Source organism: Cebus imitator, unplaced genomic scaffold (assembly GCF_001604975.1).
Source record: "Cebus imitator isolate Cc_AM_T3 unplaced genomic scaffold, Cebus_imitator-1.0 Scaffold5, whole genome shotgun sequence".
Lineage (NCBI taxonomy): Eukaryota > Metazoa > Chordata > Mammalia > Primates > Cebidae > Cebus > Cebus imitator.
Genome location: NW_016107320.1, coordinates 11,567,986 through 11,587,435, shown reverse-complemented (window position 1 = coordinate 11,587,435; position 19,450 = coordinate 11,567,986). Strand labels below are relative to the sequence as shown.

The following is a 19,450-nucleotide window of genomic DNA, read 5'->3' as shown; positions in this document are numbered from 1 at the left end:
AAAAAAAAAAAAAAAAAAAATCAGGGAATGGGTTAAAATAAGTATAATCTACTAGGAATACTCTTCCAATTCTTATTTTATCTGTACTTCATTGATAGAAAAAAAATCAAAAGATTTTCTTTGAGTTTATGCTTCCATGGGTGGCATAATAATTAACATATATGTAGAACTTACTATTGGCCAGGCACTAGGCTTAATGCTTTTTATATTAATATAATCAATCTGTGTACTCCTTATGCACTAATATTCTCATTTAACCTTCTCAGATATGTAATGTTATTATCAAAGTTTCAAAAAAATCTGAAGCACCTTGAAAATTTCAATAATTTACCTGAAGTCACAGTTAGTAAGTGACCAATCCAAAATTCATGTTCTTAACCACCACTCTATGCTGTCTCTATAAAATATTTTATTATAAATTTAAGTGGAGAATCTCTAGTGTGGTTCTAGTTTAGAAAAATTGAAGTAATAAAAAAAGAGTGATTCGGAATTATAGAGCATCAGAATTGAAAAGGGCCATAGAGACAATGAGGATTCCCCTCTTTGGAGATGATTTCACTGAGACTCCAAAGGCTAACATGTCTTTCCCCAACCACAGTAATCAGTGGAATAACTGTGATCACAGCTCAAGTCTTCTGAGTTCTCACTGAGTATAGTAGAAGGGAGAAAGTGGTGGGATCAAGGAAATTTAATGAACTCATTAGAGAGATAAATATTTGAAGGAGGTGGACTGAAGATACTCTTAACTGGCTCTAAAACCATAAAATATTCAACCTGACATTTGTACTAATTCAGTCATTGTAAGTTTTCTATGTTGTCATTTATTGATAAATTCCAAAGTCCTTTTTGAAAGTGAATTCTCTAGGAGAATATCCGAATATTATTATAACATTTAAACCTATGTGGTTAAGCAGCGCCCTTCTAAAATAATGTTCATTTTGGTACATTTTAGTTAGAACCAGGATCTCCAGTTTCAAATTCACATACCAATCCATTCCCTAGCTGCCTGATCTGTGAGCATTTCATGGTACTCTGCTGCCATCATCTGGCAAACTGAAGTCAGTAACAGTTGCTTGCTTGCTTGTTACTTTAGAATCTCAGTACCATGATGAATAGAATTCTGGCTGGAGTGAAATAGACTTGGTAACAGTTATGATTCAGGATCAGTATAGGGTAGGAAAAAGAAATGATTCTATTATAAGAGTTGCGAAGGATTCTGAAGGATATGATGACCACATTGAAGCTAAGAAATTAGATTGTAATTGAAAGTCTCATTAACTTATCCCCTAGGTAACATAAAATACATGTCATAGAAGTGGGTAAAATTTGGCATGTCTACAAATATGAAGGCAGAATTTTCCTTTTTATAGAGAAAGTATTTATAGTAAAGTCACAAAAGTCGGATAAAAAGGGATGATAGTTTATGTTTATAAAGCATTTTAGTTTGCAGAATGACAGAAGTATATGCATGTGTGTCCTTGTATGTGTAATTTATTTACAGAAAGTTTGTTTTGTACACTGTGTCTACAGGCATATGTATATTGCATGAAACTATACTAAATTTACATATAATAAGATGATATGTGTAGTGAGATTATACTTTTTGGTGTATTATCTTGTTCTTTTTTAGAAGCCCTTCCTTTAATGGGATTCTCTTCCTATTTAGTCAGACTCATCCCTTGCTTTAAAAAAGATTCACATTTTTATTGAATGTAAAGCGTTCATGTTTAAATTTCCAGTCCTAAAATAAAGTCTTGAAAACATTTCAAGAAACAATATTCTTTAGACTCAAGCATTCAGTTGAATTACCCTATAGACAATAGGTATTTCAGGAAATTACATAGGGACAGTTTTTTTTTTTTTTTTTTACCATGCTTGAAATTGTTTTAGGAATTAAGGAAAATGAAGATAGCCTAAGGGGCTGCTGGGACATTATCAGGTGTACCAAAAGATTTAATCAAAGTTTCAGAAGGAGAGTAGAGAAAGGGTAGAGTAAATATTTGAAGAAATAATGGCCAATAATTTCTCAAATTGGTTGAAAAATATTCATCTACACAACTAAAAAGCTCAATAAACTCCAAGTAGGATAAATTCAAAGAGATCCACATGTCGAGACACATCATAATCAAATATGTGAAACTCAGAGACAGAGAATCTTCAAATCAGCAAGACAAAAGTGACTCATCATGTACAAAGGATGACCAATCAAATTGAAAGCTATTTCTAATCAGAACAATAGACGCCAGAAAGAAGTAGGATGAAATATTTAAAGTGCAGAACGAGAAACAACTGCCAACAAAGAATTTAATAGTTAGCAAAACTATCCTCCAAATATAAAAGATAAATGAAGACATTTTAAAGGTTAACAAGAACTTAGATCTTGTTGATATATGACAAAGCCTACAATAAATACTAATGGAATTCCTTGAGGTTGAAATAAAAGGACATTAGGCAGTAATTCAAATCCACATGAAGAAATAAAAAAATCATATATATACATATACATACCAACCTATACTTAACCGACCCTACAAACCAACTACACTTAACAGGCATCCATATAACATTTCATCCAACAACAGAATAATACATGATCTTCCCAAGTATGCTTTGAATAGTCTCCAGGATAGACCATGTATTAGACAATAGAGCAAGTCTTAAAAAAAATTGTAAGAATTTGTCATACAAAGTATGCTTTCCAACTACAATGGAATTAAATAAGAATACAATAAAAGAGAAAATTAAGAAAATTCACAAATATGTGAAAGTAAAAACAACACTTTTCTAAATAATGGGTCAAAAACATACAAAAAAAGAAAATGGAAAACACAAGGGAAATTATAAAGTATTTTAAATTAATGTAAATGAAAATATAACATATTAAAAATACACCATGCTCTTAAAGATACTTAAGAGGAAAATTTTTTAGATATAAATGCCCATTTATTTATTTATTTTTTGAGAGAAGTCTTGCTCTGTCACCCAGCTTGGAGTACAGTAGCATGATCTTGACTTACTGCAACCTCCTCCTCCTGGGCTCAAGTGCCTCTCTTGTCCCTGCCTCCTGAGTAGCACACCTAGCTAATTTTTGTATATTTAGTAGAGACGGGGGTTTGCATGTTGGCTAGTTTGGTAACAGACTCCTGACCTCAGGTGATCCACCAGCTTCGGCCACCCATAATGCTGGCATTACAGGTGTGAACCACTGCACCTGGCTGCCTAGTTTTTTCTTCTTTTAAAAAAGAAAAAATCTGAAATCAATTACTTCACTTAATGTTTCTCCTTAGGTGATACTGAACAAAGGAAGGCAAGTTAACCCAAATCTACAAGAAAGGAGAAAATAATAAAAAGTAGAATAAAAATAAGTCAATTACACAATAGAAAAAAAAATTAGAAACAATCCATTAAGAAAGTTGTTATTTTTGAAAAGATCAACAAAATAGATGAACACTGTAGCAAGTTTGGCTGCAAAAAAGAAAGAACACTCATGTTACCAAAATAAAAAAATCAAAGAAAGATTATAACTACTGGTCTGAAAAAATAAAAGAAATATAAAGCAATATTTATGTATATAATATGTGAACGTAAGTATGCAACATGTATAGTTATATGAGTAGATGTATACTCATATGAGCAGATATAGACCAATAAATTTGATAATGTAGTTTAAATGAACAAATGCCTAGACAGATAAAACTACCAAAACTGTCTTAGGAAGAAACAGAAAGCCTGAAAAACGTATAACATGTAAAGATGTTGATTAATAATAAAAAATGTGAAGTTAGGACCCAATTACTTGACAAGTAAAATTCTGTTAGATGCTTAAAGAAGAATTAACGTTAACCCTTCACAAACCCTCCCAAAACTAAAAGAGGAGGGAATTTCCAATTCATTGTATGGGGTCAGTTTTAACATGATGGCAAAAGCAAACAAAGACATACAAGAAAAGGAAAGTAAAGACCAAAATTCGTATTGAATGCAGATTTAAAATTCCTCAACAAAATGCTAGCAAACAAACTCAAAATGTATAAAAAAGGATTCTGTACTATGACAAAGTGAGATTTCTCTCAGAAACACAAGGTGACTTTAACATTTGGATATCAATTAATGCAATATGGCATATTAATAGAATGAAATTCAAAAACCAAATAATTATCTCAATAAAGCAAAAAAAAAAAGAGAAATAGCAGAGTCCTTCATGAGAAAAACCTCGACAATTTAGGTATAGAAGAGAACTTCCATAACCAGATAAACAGCATCTATGAAAAATTCACAGCCAACATCATAACTAATGGTGAAAGACTGAATGCCTTCCCCCTATGGTCAGGAACAAAATAAAAATATAAGCTCTCACCACTTCTATTCAAAATATCACTCTGTATTTCAAAAATATATGCAATTATTACATGTGAACTAAAAGTAATAGGAAAAAAATTTTAAAAGAAATGAAAAGACAAGGGTTACTGAAAAGGGTTTTGCAGATTTCAAGACTAGGAGGATGGATTTCAGTAATAAGTGATAGAGCCTGACCCAACGCCAGGAGGAGCAGATTCACTGGTTGTTGATGCAGGAGAGACGGAAGGAGACAACTACAGACCAAAGTTAATTAGAAACCTCAGGAGAAATCAGTGAAGACTTGCGGCTCACTGCAAGAACACTCATGATGCTAAGTCGGCTTACTCTTGAATTTAAATAACATTCTGGAAAGGAGAGAATAAGAACCTTAGGAATGAAAATAGTCCTGATAGAAAATTCATATTTTGCATTGAATAAGTTTAAATTTTGAAACACTGGGGTTTTACACAAAGAGTCTGAATGTACTTGGATGAGGCTAAGGTTTAATCCAGAAGGGACTAAGTGATTATGAATGCTCTAGATTAATTTTTCCTTTTCTGTCATTAAGTGGAAAGGGTTGCTGGTAAGCTGCTGAGTTCAGTTAGAGAAAACAGAGAAAATCACCTTCCCTCAGCACCAAGTCAGGATGAGTAAACTTTAAACTTCTTGCCATCCATTAAGGAAAGAGTACTCAAGGTATGATCATGAGATAGCATCCTCATGGCCAATGAAACAGTCAAGTAATAGGCTGAGTTTTCAGTCCAAAGTTGTGAAAAACTGTGAAATCATAAAAAAAGCAATGGGCTGAAAGTCAGCATGCCTGGGATTGAGTATGGTGATGCCACTAACTGGCTATGTGACTTTGGACAATGTGACTGGATCTCTTAAAATTCATTTGCCTCCCTTTAAAGGAATTGAATTACATAACTACTCAGGTTTCTTCCAGCTCCAAAACACTGTTTTGGAGCTCACGTCTCATGTGGCCAGTGAGGAAGTGCCTCCACTTCCTGTCCAAGTTCAAATGGACATTGACTTTTAAGAGATGGAACCCTCTTCCCTTTCCTCAGGCAGTTCCGTAGAGGCTGAGCTAAGGACAGCCAGATATAAAGTGCAATTACCTGGGATGTGCTTCTGGTTTTTGCTTTTGCAGCCACAGTTTGTAATTCGCTCAGGAATAAGCACATCATCGTGACAGACCGCACAGTAAAACAAGGCTCTGGACAAGGAAAGAAAAGCAAGAATGACTTATGTGAGTCTTAACACCAAGGAGGCGTGGTGCTGACTCAGTAAGCCTGCCATTAAGCTGTTTTTGCTTTAATGCTTTCCTCCCATTAAGTAATTAAAAAAAATTACCTTTTGACTTCCTTTGGAGTTTCAGCAATAAAGAACCCTAATGTGTTCCTGTGTATCTTAACTTGTGCAGGTGGATTTAGTATCAGACCACTGGAAATGAAAACAAACACACGGTAATGTTTCTCTCTGATTTCAGTGGCAATAGTTGGTGCTTCTTTCTGTTATGATCAATGGATTCTAAGTTGCTAAGTTAATCAGATTCAATCTCCTCTTACTGCTGGAGAATGTGAATTTGACATTTGTAATCCTTTGTTTGATTGTGGCTGACTATACAAAGGGGAGCTAGGGAACAATCTGATCAGTGAGCTGAACACGCAGTGGACCTGCGCAGTGACGCTCCTTCCGAATTGTGTCATGCATCTGAGATGGTCCAACCAACTCAGGTGCATGACACCTAGCTGATTTAAGCTATCAAATGACAAATATGCCAAGACCATACAGTTTCCAGGCCTAGCATCATCCTAGTAGTGTTCTTCTTTGGGCCACTTGTCATTTAAAATTAATATTTAATTAACCAGCTGGATTCAAAAGTTCCTTGTATTCACCTATGCAGATTTTGAAGTTATGCATTTCTTTTGACTTCACTTTTGTTTATGTTGATTGCAAGATTTTTGAGAGCAGAAACCATGTGAATTATTTCTATTATTATATTACTTGAACCTTTTGATTTTCTATTTTCTTGTGGTTTATGTGTTTGAGAATACTGTGTTACTATTTTCTGTCCCTGATACTCTTTGATGCATTACTCTGCTATGATTTTTAGAATTACCCACATTTCCTCCTGTTTACCAGGATCTCCTACCTTTATTTCCCTCAATTCAGATGTCTAATATGGTGAAGTCTTACAATCCTATAATTCCCCTTATTTCTTTTTTGCAGAATGGAAATTCTTCTTCCCTCTTTTAAAAATCATCCCTCATCTTGTATTCACATTGAAATGTGGTGAAATTTTAATTCTGGCAAAGCTTATTCTGTCGTTGGGATACTCACACCTTGCAAGTGTTAGAGAACCCTCACAAAAATAAATGGGCTTGCACAGCCAAAGTTCTTCAGCCCTATGCCAAGAATAGACTCAGGCTGTATAGCTGTGTTCAGGAAGATTACTACCTAAGACAATGGGTGGCCTTTTCTGAGTATTTGCTGACTTATATTAATGAGTGTAATAACTGGTTTTAATTTTGGAAGGAAAAGAAAATACAGCTGTGACCCCTGAAATATTATCGACTGATGCTCACTAACTAGCAGATACATGCTTAGTTGTGTCTTAGTTGTGTCTCTTTTTTTTTTTGAAGACAGAGTTTCACTCTTGTTGCTCAGGCTGGAGTGCAATGGTGCCATCTCGGCTCGCTGCAACTCTGCCTTCCAGGTTCAAGCGATTCTCCTGTCTCAACCTCCTGAGAAGCTGGGATTATAGGCACGTGCTACCATGCCCAGCTAACTTTTTGTATTTTCAGTAGAGATGGAGTTTCACCATGTTGGCCAGGCTGGTCTCAAGCTCCTGACCTCAGGTGATTCACCTCCTCAGCCTCCCAAAGTGCTGAGATTACAGGTGTGAGCCACCGTGTCCAGCCATTCCTCCTTTTTTTTTTTTTTAAGGTGAGAATTTTCTCTGAACTTATATTAAATATCTAGCTATGAAGATACTCTCACAATAAAACATATATTCAATTGTATTTGAGAAAAGAGGTGAGTCTCTCTTAAGGATTTTCCTAAAGTGGTGTTATTCGTGATTCCCTCTTTACGTTTTGCCCGGTTGCTCTATCAGAGAATGTTCGTCCCCGGAACAAAATCATTACACTATGTGACTGGGGTCAGATCCCTAAGAAAAACTCTTATAAAATTATCCAAGCCTTTTGTGAGTCTTAGGATCTCTTCAAGCTTGCCAATTAGAAGAGGAATTAAAAGGTGAGAAAATAGATTTTTCCCCAGAATTTCAATGTATTTGCTTAAAGCCCAGATATTTAAATGTGCAGTCTTCCTTCTACCAATGATGGCAGAAGTGAATTTACTACAGGATGGTGGCAGAAGCACAGGCTTGGAGCCAGAGTACCTGAGTTCAGATCCTGGCTCTGCCACTTGGGAGTTGTGTGAGGTTGGGAAAATGAGTTAACTTTCTGGGGTTCAGCTTCCTCCTCTGTAAAACTAGACTAATAATAACATCTTACAGCACTGTTGTGAGGATTATTCAAGAGTTAACATATGTAATGGGTCTATAGCAGTGTTGGTCACAAAGTAAGAATCATGTAAAAGAATGTTGTTATCAATAGATTTGCCAAATCAGAAGTTAATTCCTTTGATTCACCAGACTTCCCAGTGAGAAGCCAAAGTTGTATCTCTGTTTCAACAGCACCCTCTTTCATCAGGGCACATGTGTGTTGAGTAGTAAACAGGACTTCTTAAACCTACGTGGGATTAGTTGCTAAATAAATATTCATGTTTCTGGTCTGTGATGTCCTAACAGTCATCTTAATAAAGTTTACAGAAATCTAGATTGTTAAGAGGTGGAAAGGATCTTAAGGGCATGTGGTTGTAGCTTCCAAATCCCGGTGAATGAGCCAATTATATCATGGAGACTTTGAGAAAGAATTCTCAGGCTCACCCTTGAAGATTTTGATTTTGCACAGTCAGAAGTGGGGTTTTGGAATCTGTAAGGCTTTTAAAATTTTGTAAATAATTTTGACATATAGTCCAGGTGGTTGAAAGCCAAAGCTGTTACTAAAACTCGGTAAAAATTTTAGGCCAGTCTGAAACCCAAACGAGCTGGCTTATGATTCCAGGACTACCCTTTTTACTATGACCTGTTTCTAGTAGGAGGACCATTTATGCAGATATTTACATTCAGAGGTTTTGATTTTGAGATTTTCTTGAGCAAGGCAGGATTTTTAAACAGAACTTAGCCAGCCAGGCAGTATTACTTGTTATTCTTTTCTTTGTGGCCTGCTTTTTACAATATCCCACTGATGTCTTCTACCCAGGTGCCCTCTACATCCTCTTAACTCCGATCTGTTCTTCTTTCCAACCTTTCACATATAATTCCTTTATAGTTCATCTGATATAATTTAAAATTATTGCATTTTGAATGTTTTCCTAAAATTTCAGAATTTCTGGTAGTGTCAATTTTAGAACTGGAAGGTGTGTGAGAAAGTCATTAACTCTATTTCTTCATTCTACGAATGATGAATCCTTCACAATCACAGGGCCAGCAAAACAGTCAGGATCAGAATCTAATCTGTTAATTCCTATTTAGTACAGTTAATTTTTCACTAAAACGGACACATGAGCCAACATACAGTCTTTCTTGCCCTCATCCCATTTAAGTCCCAGCTCTTTTCTTTATGCATCTTTTTTGTCTATATTATAGTATCTGTTTGTCTTTCTTTTTCCCCTTTTTCTCCCATTTAGGTTTATGTACATTTCATTTGTTCTGAATTTTATTTTGCATAATGTGGTGACTTCTCTTACTCTCATATTTATTCACTTATGTGTTCTCGGGAAATGCTGATGTCTGGTGATGTTGCCTCTCCTTTACCCACTCTATTAATAATAGCCTTTGTCCAGTAGGCTGGTCAGATTCCCATTTTGCCATATTTTATCATTTGCTTTTCTTAAAAATTATTTTTTGTAGAAAGAGCCTTAGCCTGTCACTTAGGCTAAAGTGCAGTGGTGTAATCTCAGCTCACTGCAACCTCTGCCTCCCAGGTTCAAGCAATTCTCGTGCATCAGCCTCCCAAGTAGCTGAGATTACAGGGCCAGGTGCACCACCATGCCCCACTAATTTTTGTATTTTTGGTAGAGACGAGGTTTCACCATGTTGGCCAGGCTGCTCTCAAACTCCTGGCCTCAAGTGATCTGCCTACCTCAGCCTAAAGTGCTGGCATTACAGGCATGAGCCACTATGCCTGGCCTTGTCCTTTACTTTCCATGGCCAGTGTTTGTGGGAACATTTTTTACCACAAATAATTCAATTTTGTAGTATTATTTCATGGTCAAGATCTGGTAATATTATTAAGGAAAACAGATCTGAATAGGTGACCATTTCTTCTTCTCTCTGCTCCTGAGAGAGAGCTGGGGCAAGGTCTGAGGAACAAAGGGGAAGTGTTTACTTACGAGGGTTACCACCCTAACCTCAGCCATCAGAGACTGCACTGTATGACCCACAGCAAGGGAGCCAAGGAGCCCCAGAGGCTGCCTCTCAACCAACCCACCAATGGAAAAAAAGCTTAGTTACGGCTGCATCTTTGGAAAAAGTCTTAATCACAAAGATTCTCCAAAAAAAAAAAAAAAAAAAAAAAAAAAAAAAAAAAACTAAAAAGATGAGCAGACTTATTGGTACCAGAAACCATCTTTGAAGAGGGACTTGTATTCAATGGCTATCAACAGGAGGTGCATCTTCAGAAAGCAGAGCCTGGGAAGGAAGACGAGGAATTGTAAGGAGACAGAGAACATAAGGGCACCAGTGAACAAGAAAATAACTAACACTCTGTGTCCTGCACCAAGGAGGAAACCAACATCTTAGAGGAAAAACTCCCAATATGGAATGATTCCTTGTGAGGGAATCCACCTGAAGTAACCAAGAGTCAATGTGCCAACCGGGAAAGAGATGAAATTGCCCCACCCCAGCTGTAAACTTCTAAGTGGCAGGGACCCTGGGCGACCCATTCTTAGATGTTCAGTGTGTAATGGAGCCTGACCTGCAGTAAGCCCTCAATGAACCTTGTTGAAAGAATGTTGTTGCCTGAAAAATGAGGGAAGTATTTCACTTCACTTACTGGGCAACTTCAGGAAAACTCATTCCAACAAAGTCATCAGAGAGACGTTGGGTCAGAATTTTGTTCTTCATGCCATTCAAGAAATGTTTCTGCCAGGTCTGTTTAGGAGAAACCTGGAATACACAATCATGCCACATGAAGCAAAATGACAAGGAAGGTGGAATATTAGAATTCACATTGCATATTCTGTTAAGCAGTGAACGATTTATTAAAAGGAGATTTATCTTAGTGCCTAACTAGAGACATGTTAAAGGAATAACTAAAAAGTTAACTCCATCTCAACTATTTTCACCAAAGTTCAGGATGAGGCAGACATATCATGACTTATTTTCTTCCCAGATGGCATTCAAGTTTCCTTGCTGGCAGTGAGAATTCTCCATTGCCCACTCCTGATTTCAGCTTTTGAGTTAGTAAAAATCAGACGGTAAGGCTAATGTGGAATCTAAATTACCTCTCTCTGGATATGACTATTCAAAATTGGTTTAAAACATTTAGCTTTCTTCCAACCATGTACCTCAAAGAAGCAAATACTCAGACTTCTGCCCAGTATCAGAACCCTTCGTAAGTTCAAATGAACTTGAAGGGCTACCCTGATACATAGAAGAGAGAGAATGGGGAAATCAAGGCAAACAGTATATTTCTAGAGAAATGGGAGATGTGAATGGAGAAAGATATCTCAAAAAGGCTAAATGCACCGAACCTAACAGAAAGGCTGTTAGGAACTCATGGCTGACGTTTTGTCTAAGATCCTCTCCTCATCCTTCTTCACCTACTGCCATGAGAATCACCACCACACTACTCTGATATAGCAAGACGGGCTTCTTAAAGCCCAGAATCTCAGATGAAAATCTTGAATTCCATTTTTTTTTTCTTTTTTTGAGATGGAATCTTGCTCTGTCGCCAGGCTGGAGTGCAGTGGTGCGATCTTGGCTCATGGCAACCTCTGCCTCCCGGGTTCAAGCGAATCTCCTGCCTCAGCCTTCCTGGTATCTGAGACTACAGGTGTGTGCTACCATGCCCAGTTAATCTTTTTATTTTTAGTAGAGACAGGGTTTCACCATGTTGGCCAGGATGGTCTCAATCTGTTGACTTTGTGATCTGCCCGCCTTGGCCTCCCAAAGTGCTGGGATTACAGGTGTTAGCCACCACTCTCGGCTGAACATCTTGGATTTCTAAACCTTTAGGAGCACTGTGCTATGTAGAGATATGGCTGGTTCAGAAATTCTCTTCAGATGGTCATGATGCAGTGTGAGAAAAGCAAGACAAAAACAATCACACAGACAAATGATTCTGCCCTACCAAAAAAGACAGACTATTTCGGGCAATCTGGTGCCTGCTTCCACCACCAAGATTCAGCTGAATGAATCTTCTTCCTTTTCTCACTTTCTTAAAGTCCTCTCATGAGGAGGACTCTGATCATTGGGTGGTTCATACCACTCTTCAATTTCCAGTAACTAAAGAAATTGGCTTATTTCTAAATGTTTCAATTTTTGAAAGAAGATAAAAAATGATAACCTGGGGATGGAGAAGACTTCCTGAGATAGTTTTAAAAAGATCAGAAAAGAAAACAGGGGGAATTTGGATAGTAGAATCTGGGTGCTCAAGTAAGCCTGTTGGATCAGATCTAATCTAAATTTAAGTTTAAGGCAATGCTCTGAACCAAGAACCAACCGGAAATGTTCTTCAAGCTACAATTTCTCACAATATGATCAATATAATTAAAACACATTGCATTGATTCAAGGCCTTTTAATCTGAGTTCTCAGAAGTTTTACAAATATTAACTCAATACTTAGAAAAAGTTGGTTATGAGATTAATAACTTTAATTTTATAGGTAGAGAAATTGACAGTCAGGGAAAGTAAGGGCCTACTCTGAGAGAAATGGAGCATAAAACTCTGGAGTCCCGGCCATTAAAGCAAAGTCAATAGTTTGTTACAGAATGTAAAGCACCAGAGAAGAATTCAGTTTTCACACATCTTGCCCAATTCTGTTTAGCTTAGGATTCCTGAAAGCAGGTTTCAGACTTCACTCAAGAAAAAAAAAAAATATGGAGACCACAAATATCTCTCAACCCCTGTAAGCTAAAATCCATCTTGTGTAAATAATGACAGGTGACCATCCTTAGTGAGGAGGTTACAACTCTAGATCTCATTTTTATTTTACTTACTTACTTATTTATTGAGACAGAGTCTCACTTTGTTGCCCAGACTGGAGTGCACTGGCATGATCTCGGCTCACTGCAACCTCCACCTCCTGGGTTCAGGTGATTCTCCTGCCTCAGCCTCCCCAGCTACTGTAACTGCAGGTGCATGCCACCATGCCTGGCTAATTTTTTTTGTATTTTTAGTAGAGACAGGGTTTCACTATGTTGGCCAGGCCGGTCTCAAACTGCTGAGTTCAAGTGATCCGCCCGCCTCAGCCTCACAAAGTGTTGGGATTTACGAGCATGAGCCACTGTTTCCGACAACAACTCTAGCTTTTTTTTTTTTTTTAAAGAGAAACACAATAGGATGGTTTTACATCTATCTTTTATAGGTTCATGCAGGAGGCTAAGCCTTCATATAGAGCTCTCATTCTATTTATTTTCATTTATTTTCTCCAGCCATGGAGATTGAAATCACAATAATCTCAAGAAATGTTGATGTTCTCTGCTACTTTCCAAATACACAACACAAAGACAGTGTCCGTATAGACCATTTTCTAGACTTTATTCAGCGACCACTAAATGAAAGGAAAAGCTCGTGTGTTGTAGCTGCAGGAAGGCTCATTCCCTACACCCTGACTCTCATTTTTAAAAATCTGTATATTATATCTCTTTACATTCGCAGAAAGAATCACAGAAGCATTTCATTTATTGTAGTTAGCATGTAGCTGGCCAGAGCACTTCTCACCTCTTTTGCTTTTTCTTAAATAGCACAAGGGAAGAAACAGAGAAAGATGCAAATATTTGTACTGAACAGAGGAAAGAGAGAACCGAGGAAAGAGTGAGCAAAGAGAGGTCAAGAGGGAAGTCAAGTGTATAAAAGGCAAGCGTGGACTCAGAATAAAATGGAAAGTAAGGCCATTCTCGGCAAGGGCTTTAGAAAAGGAAGACCAGGACCAGCCAAGTGGTAGAACACCTTGCCTGGAGTATTTCATGAAAATGGTATTTGGAAGACCACCTTTTATGCTATAAATTTTTTTCCCAAGAGTCACTTTTAGCCCCTTACTTTGTCTCAGACAAAGATATCAAAAATCTTGATGTGAGACAGTGTGCGGAGTTAACACCATAGCATATAGCACTGTGGTAACAACACTGTGGACAAGGCAGTTCTAGCTCTGCAGCTCACCAACTTATGCTGTGATCAAATTAGTTCGTTTCACCAATTCCCTGCTGGGAAACTAACTTAAAATATTACTGAGGGGAAGTACAAGACAGTAGGCACTCATTATGTGGTCACTGTTATTATTCCAGCATGGAATTCTCCCTAAAACAACCTGGAAAAATTAGATTTTAATTATTATTTGTATCATTATTTCTATTTGATGAATGTAATTATTATTATACCAATTATTATTTTGCATTTAATTTGTTTTGAAATATATGAATCCTTCATCAATAATATCACCTTTATTTATATTTTCACTTTCAATAACTCAACACTTCTACCTTGATGAGTTTACTTTGATTTATAACATCCTGGGCTGTAGTTAGGAAGCAGAGTTATAATTTTTCTGTTTTGTAGATAAATACTCTAAGGCAGGAATAAGATACATGATTTCTTCAAGGTCAATGTGGTTCCTAGGATTTTAAATCCAGACCTTCTCATTCCTTTCAGCTCAAGCAGAATTCAAATCTCATTTCTTGGGGCCTTCACGCTTCTCTCAAAATTTTTTTTCTGTTTCTGATGTTAATATGTAGGACATGGGACAGAACCGAGAATCGACATTAATTTACAAAGTTACCTTTTTGTTTTGCTCCACAAATAGAGACGTAAGGAGGGTACACAAGCCTGGCACCAAACAGCCTTGGGCGAGGAATCCAAGCTTTAATTCAGCAAAGCAGATGATGTTGTCTCCAGCGTTCCAGTTCCAGCTGGGAATCACTGGCAGATAGACCTGTTCCACAGCACAAAGCAGGCCAAGCATTAGGAATAAACACACCTCAAGAAAGCTCTTTTGGATTAATGTCTTACTTTCTTTAATTTACTTGAAATCATTTATTTTTCATTCTTGCACATAAAAGTGGTGCCCAGGTCAATGAAAATAATAAGAACAAATTCAGCATTTGAAAGTGGTTAATGGTCAATGACTTTCATGGTCTGCAGCAAAAATAGCTAGAGTTGCAAAATCAGGTCAAATGGCTTAAACCTCGAATTCTGTCTCCAATTTACATTCTTAAGTCATTATCCATCTTAATGAGACTCCAAATTTTACCTAGGATTAGCAAAAACTTTTTATTTACACATCCATTAGAAATAAAAATATTCCACTAGCTATACAGACAAAAAGAGGGGGAGACTGAATATGCTAGAATGTTACAATACCTTGTTATGGGATTGAAGTATCTGTATGATGACTCTGCTGGTAGGGAAATAGTTCTTGATCGAGAGCACCCTATATAAATCCCAAACACTTGCATTAATAATGTGTCATATCCAAAGGGTTTTGTGATGTAATTCAATTCAGAGTTAAATTAATATGTAGGTAAGTGTAGAAAAACTTGGCGAATAATAAATTTTATTGTTATGTTACTTTCTAAAAATGTTTTTAGTAGCATACACAGAAGAGCATAATTGTTTTCATGACTTTGCAAACCAAATCTATGGAATGATTATCTCTTGGTATTAGAAGACTGTGCTCTTCTGAAATCAATTCTTGAGGAGGAAATCAACAGTTTCATGTTTTAGCCTTCAAATTCAAACCTAATAATTACAGAAAAAAATAGAAATTTATTGGGTTGTTTGTAGCTTGAAATAGCTCATAGACTGTCTAATTCAATTACTTCATTTTACAAATTAAGAAACTAAGATCTATCTCAGATTTACTGTATTGTGCATGGTACAAATTTTCAGCTGTTTCTTGATATATGTAATGTCACCTTCAGCTGCATGTATTTATTTTACTCTGGAGATTGGAAGTTCATCTGGATTAGGCAAAATGCCATTGACATCATAATCACAGTTGGATCTTTGTCACCACAAGTCAGGTTCCTGCTCAAAGAATTCATAGTTTAATGTCATAACACAGATTCTAGCCATCTTGAAAATACTTACCGATGCCCAAATGCTCAAAAGCACATCATTCCGCACCATGCATAATCTTTCACCACAACTACTGGAGAAAAATCTCAATAAATAAAGTGTACCAATAGGGTTCATACAATTGCATCTTTATTTTTGAGGAGAGGATATTAGTTATAATGGTGCAATCTGAATAATAATCACTTATTTGTATACTTGCTTTTTAAATTCAGGTAGCTAGTATACATATGAAACTTCATGGAATTATATAAAGAAGCACATACACTCTCAGGTGCTCTATTTTCATTTCCTTTTGCATCTGTCCGCACAGTCTTGGGGAGAGGGCAAAAAGTAGGCAGTACCTTGGAATATAATGAACTTAGTGATATAATAGGTGGCATTTTCTCCTGTTTCAACTGGCATTATTCTTATGTACTGGGTATTACTTTAAAAGAGATAGGAAAAAATAATCATTATAGTATACAAAATACAATACCAGCTTCTTACCTCATAATGTTGGAAATATCTTCAGCATGGGAATCACTGCACAAAGGGTTGGCTATGATCAGGCATGCCTCTGCAGATTCCACCTGCCATTCAAGATCAGACAACAGCCGTCTTGTTAATTACATGGGACATGCTCTGGTCTTCCCCTTTCACGTTTTCTTAAAATTTTGTAATAAAATTGCTAACAAAAAAGAGGACACACTTCTGAATGAGTTGTAATGAGGCTGTCTTTACATTACGATTGTTGTCCTGCAAATGCTGCAAAGGGCAAGAGCTGCAGCTGATGGGCCAGGGCACAGGGTCTGTGACACAGGTGAAAGATTGCTTTCAAATGGGTAAAATTCAGAGTTATATTTTTCCTACCATCCATAACCATTGTTTGATGCCTAGTGATAAGCCGTAAGACCTTTATAAGCAATTGCCTATGTATTTACTTGTCTTTCAGGACAGTAAAGAACAGAGGAACTGGGAGTCTACGTGGCTCACAGTAAGCAGTTATTAAATGTTGGTGGAGTGTGAATTTCAAAGTTCTAGAAAATTATTGAAGGGGCTCTTACAGTACTAAATTGCAGGAATAAGAAAGATTTTTCTGGGTCAGTCGTTTTCTACTTCAGTTCTTCATGTTTACTCTATAGATCTCGGTTTTAAACAGAAATTTTTCTGTTTGTTGATTCTCCAAGACTGAGAACATGACAGGAAGCTGCATTTGATCTTAAGCCAAACCTGTTTAGAGGGTTGGCTGTTGCTCATTATTTTTAGTCCCAAATTTAATGGGATTTCTACTATTTTCCTTTATGTTTTTCCTGTTGGAAAGCATATTCATGCATTTGGGAGGAGAAGTTGATTAAAGCTGACAGACTCAGAGATCTGCCTTCTGGTAAGAATTCTATTTGTGTGGTAAGATCAAACACATCTTGCTATCCATACCTTTTTCAGATCTCTTAGGCTGATAAAATAAAACTTATTCAGATAGAGAATTTTGTGAAATAAATAATTTAAATATATGTGATAGCAAACAGTGAGGTCTGCTTGACATTTGTCAAATCAGATTTGGAGGTCAATTACTACATCTCCTTTATGATTGTTTTTAAAGTTGAGGAAATCATATTTTCCACCAATTAAAGAAGCTGATATAATACCTTTTCAAAAAACAATATATCCTACCATTTTAATTGTTGCAGCTTTGGAAAACTACAAGGAACAAAAACAACTAGATCTTACCACAACTCGCCTCAGATCCTCCCACTTCATTGCAGATCCAGAAATGAACGTTGTGTAGGCCAAGTAGCATTTAAATATGGTTTCAAGTTCCAAAGAAGGAGGGGTCCTGGACAAAAAGGAACGTGGCAGCAGTGAGGGGAAAAAGTTGAATGACTCTGGGGTTAGAGGTTTTTATAACTTATATAGACCATTTAGTAGAATCTCTCATAGTAATATGAAAAAAATATCCAGTTAATTTTTTAAAATGTAATTACTAATGATGAACAGATTCACAATTTAGTTTAAAAAACTCAGTTACTAAAACAGGCATAATATTTAAAAATAGCTATAAATTTAATGAAATGGCTTTTAAATATAGGAAGCAAAAATGAAAAAAATCTAGATGGAGAAATTGATGAATCTGACACTGTCATAAGAGATTTTGACATATCTTTTTAAGCTATTGATAGAGCAAGCAGAAAACAATCATCATGGATTTTGAACACACGTGTTTGATATTTATAAACTCCGCAAAGAACATTTAGAGGAACTAATTTTTATAAAGAATACACAAATATTTATTAAAATGGTACTTTACTTGACAGGTAATGAAAGCCTCCACACATTATGAAACATAGTTATTATATATAGTGATCTTTGATCCAATATAATTAACTTAGAAATTAACCAAAACACAAACAAAAATAGTTTTTATATTTAGAAATTAAAAAAAAAAACAGATTGCTAGAAATCTATGGACTAAGAAGAAATTACAACAATTCTTTATCATTATTCTCAGAAATAAATTATGTTGAAAATATTAAACATGTATTTTTCAGATACAATAACAGCAGTGCCTTGGGAGTAATTTATAGCTTTCGAGACATATTAGAATAAGATTAAGGACATATGAAGAAAATAAATAATAAAAACAAGAATAAGAAACAATGAAAAAGGGATAAAACAGAGAAGATAAGCCACATGAAAAGTCAGTTCTTTGAAAAATAACCTGGCTTAATAGGCAACAGTTTGGTAAAGTTAATGGAGAAAAAAGAAAAGACAAAAATGATGTAAATATTGAATAAAGAAAATATAATACATATAAAGCCAAAGTAGATATAAAAAATAATAGAAGTAGGCAGCAAATAACTAAATGTCAACAGCTCTGAAAACTTAGACAAAATGAACAAATTACTTAAAAATATATCTTACCAGAACTAACTCTAGAAGAAACAAAAAGCCTAATCAGCCCTATAGCTGTTAAACAAATTGAAGCTGTAGTTTAAAATCTCTCAAAACACAACAAAAACAAAAACATACGCAAACCTACACAACCAAACACACTCCCTGCCAATAAAATATAGAAAACTAGTAGTTCTACATGGTTTCACATTTAACTTCTACCACACTTTAAAGTAACACATAATCCCATTTTTATACAAAGCCCTTCAAAGACATTAAAAATAGGAAATAGTTCCTAACCAATACTAAAAATGACAAAATAATCATGTTATCAAAAATATCGATGTGATTCATCACATTAACAAATTTAAAAACAATTTGTCTCACATGCAGAGACAAATTGATAGAAATATTTCTTCACAGTTAAGAAATACAACTCATGGTGTATTAGAAATAGAAGATAATATTTTTAACCCAACAAATATCTTTAAAATAAAAAAGGTATCTTTAATAAAAGAATTAAAGGTTTTTTTTTTAAATGAGAAGAAAAAATGTCATCACTGTTTTATTTCAACACTATATTTCATGTCTCAGCAATCATATTATTTCAGTTAAAGACAGTTTATTTCCTTCTTTCCAATCCTTATGTGTATAATGTCTTTATTTTATTTTAAAGATTTATTTATAAAGATTTATAAATCTTGATTTATAAAGATTTATTTTATTTTACCATAAAGATAATAAAATGAAGATAAATTTTCTTTTTTTTTCCCATTTATTTATTTTATTGCATTTTAGGTTTTGGGGTACATGTGAAGAACATGCAAAATTGTTGCATAGGAACACACGTGGCAGTGTGATTTGCTGCCTTCCTCCCCATC

The 19,450-nt window shown here is 35.6% G+C and overlaps 1 protein-coding gene across 1 annotated transcript in view; it reads right to left on the bottom strand.

The window, feature by feature from the left end:
* The window catches only part of KCNU1 (potassium calcium-activated channel subfamily U member 1), a 133,055-nt gene that overhangs the window by 70,586 nt on the left and 43,019 nt on the right, over window positions 1–19,450 (bottom strand). The window contains exons 11-18 of the mRNA XM_037741569.1: window positions 17,409–17,514; window positions 16,188–16,270; window positions 14,985–15,054; window positions 14,404–14,556; window positions 10,458–10,570; window positions 10,022–10,093; window positions 5,689–5,778; window positions 5,454–5,551 (exon numbers count right to left, since the gene is read on the bottom strand). Coding sequence (XP_037597497.1) covers window positions 5,454–5,551; window positions 5,689–5,778; window positions 10,022–10,093; window positions 10,458–10,570; window positions 14,404–14,556; window positions 14,985–15,054; window positions 16,188–16,270; window positions 17,409–17,514 — 785 coding nt within the window. The remainder of the gene's footprint in view (window positions 1–5,453; window positions 5,552–5,688; window positions 5,779–10,021; window positions 10,094–10,457; window positions 10,571–14,403; window positions 14,557–14,984; window positions 15,055–16,187; window positions 16,271–17,408; window positions 17,515–19,450) is intronic.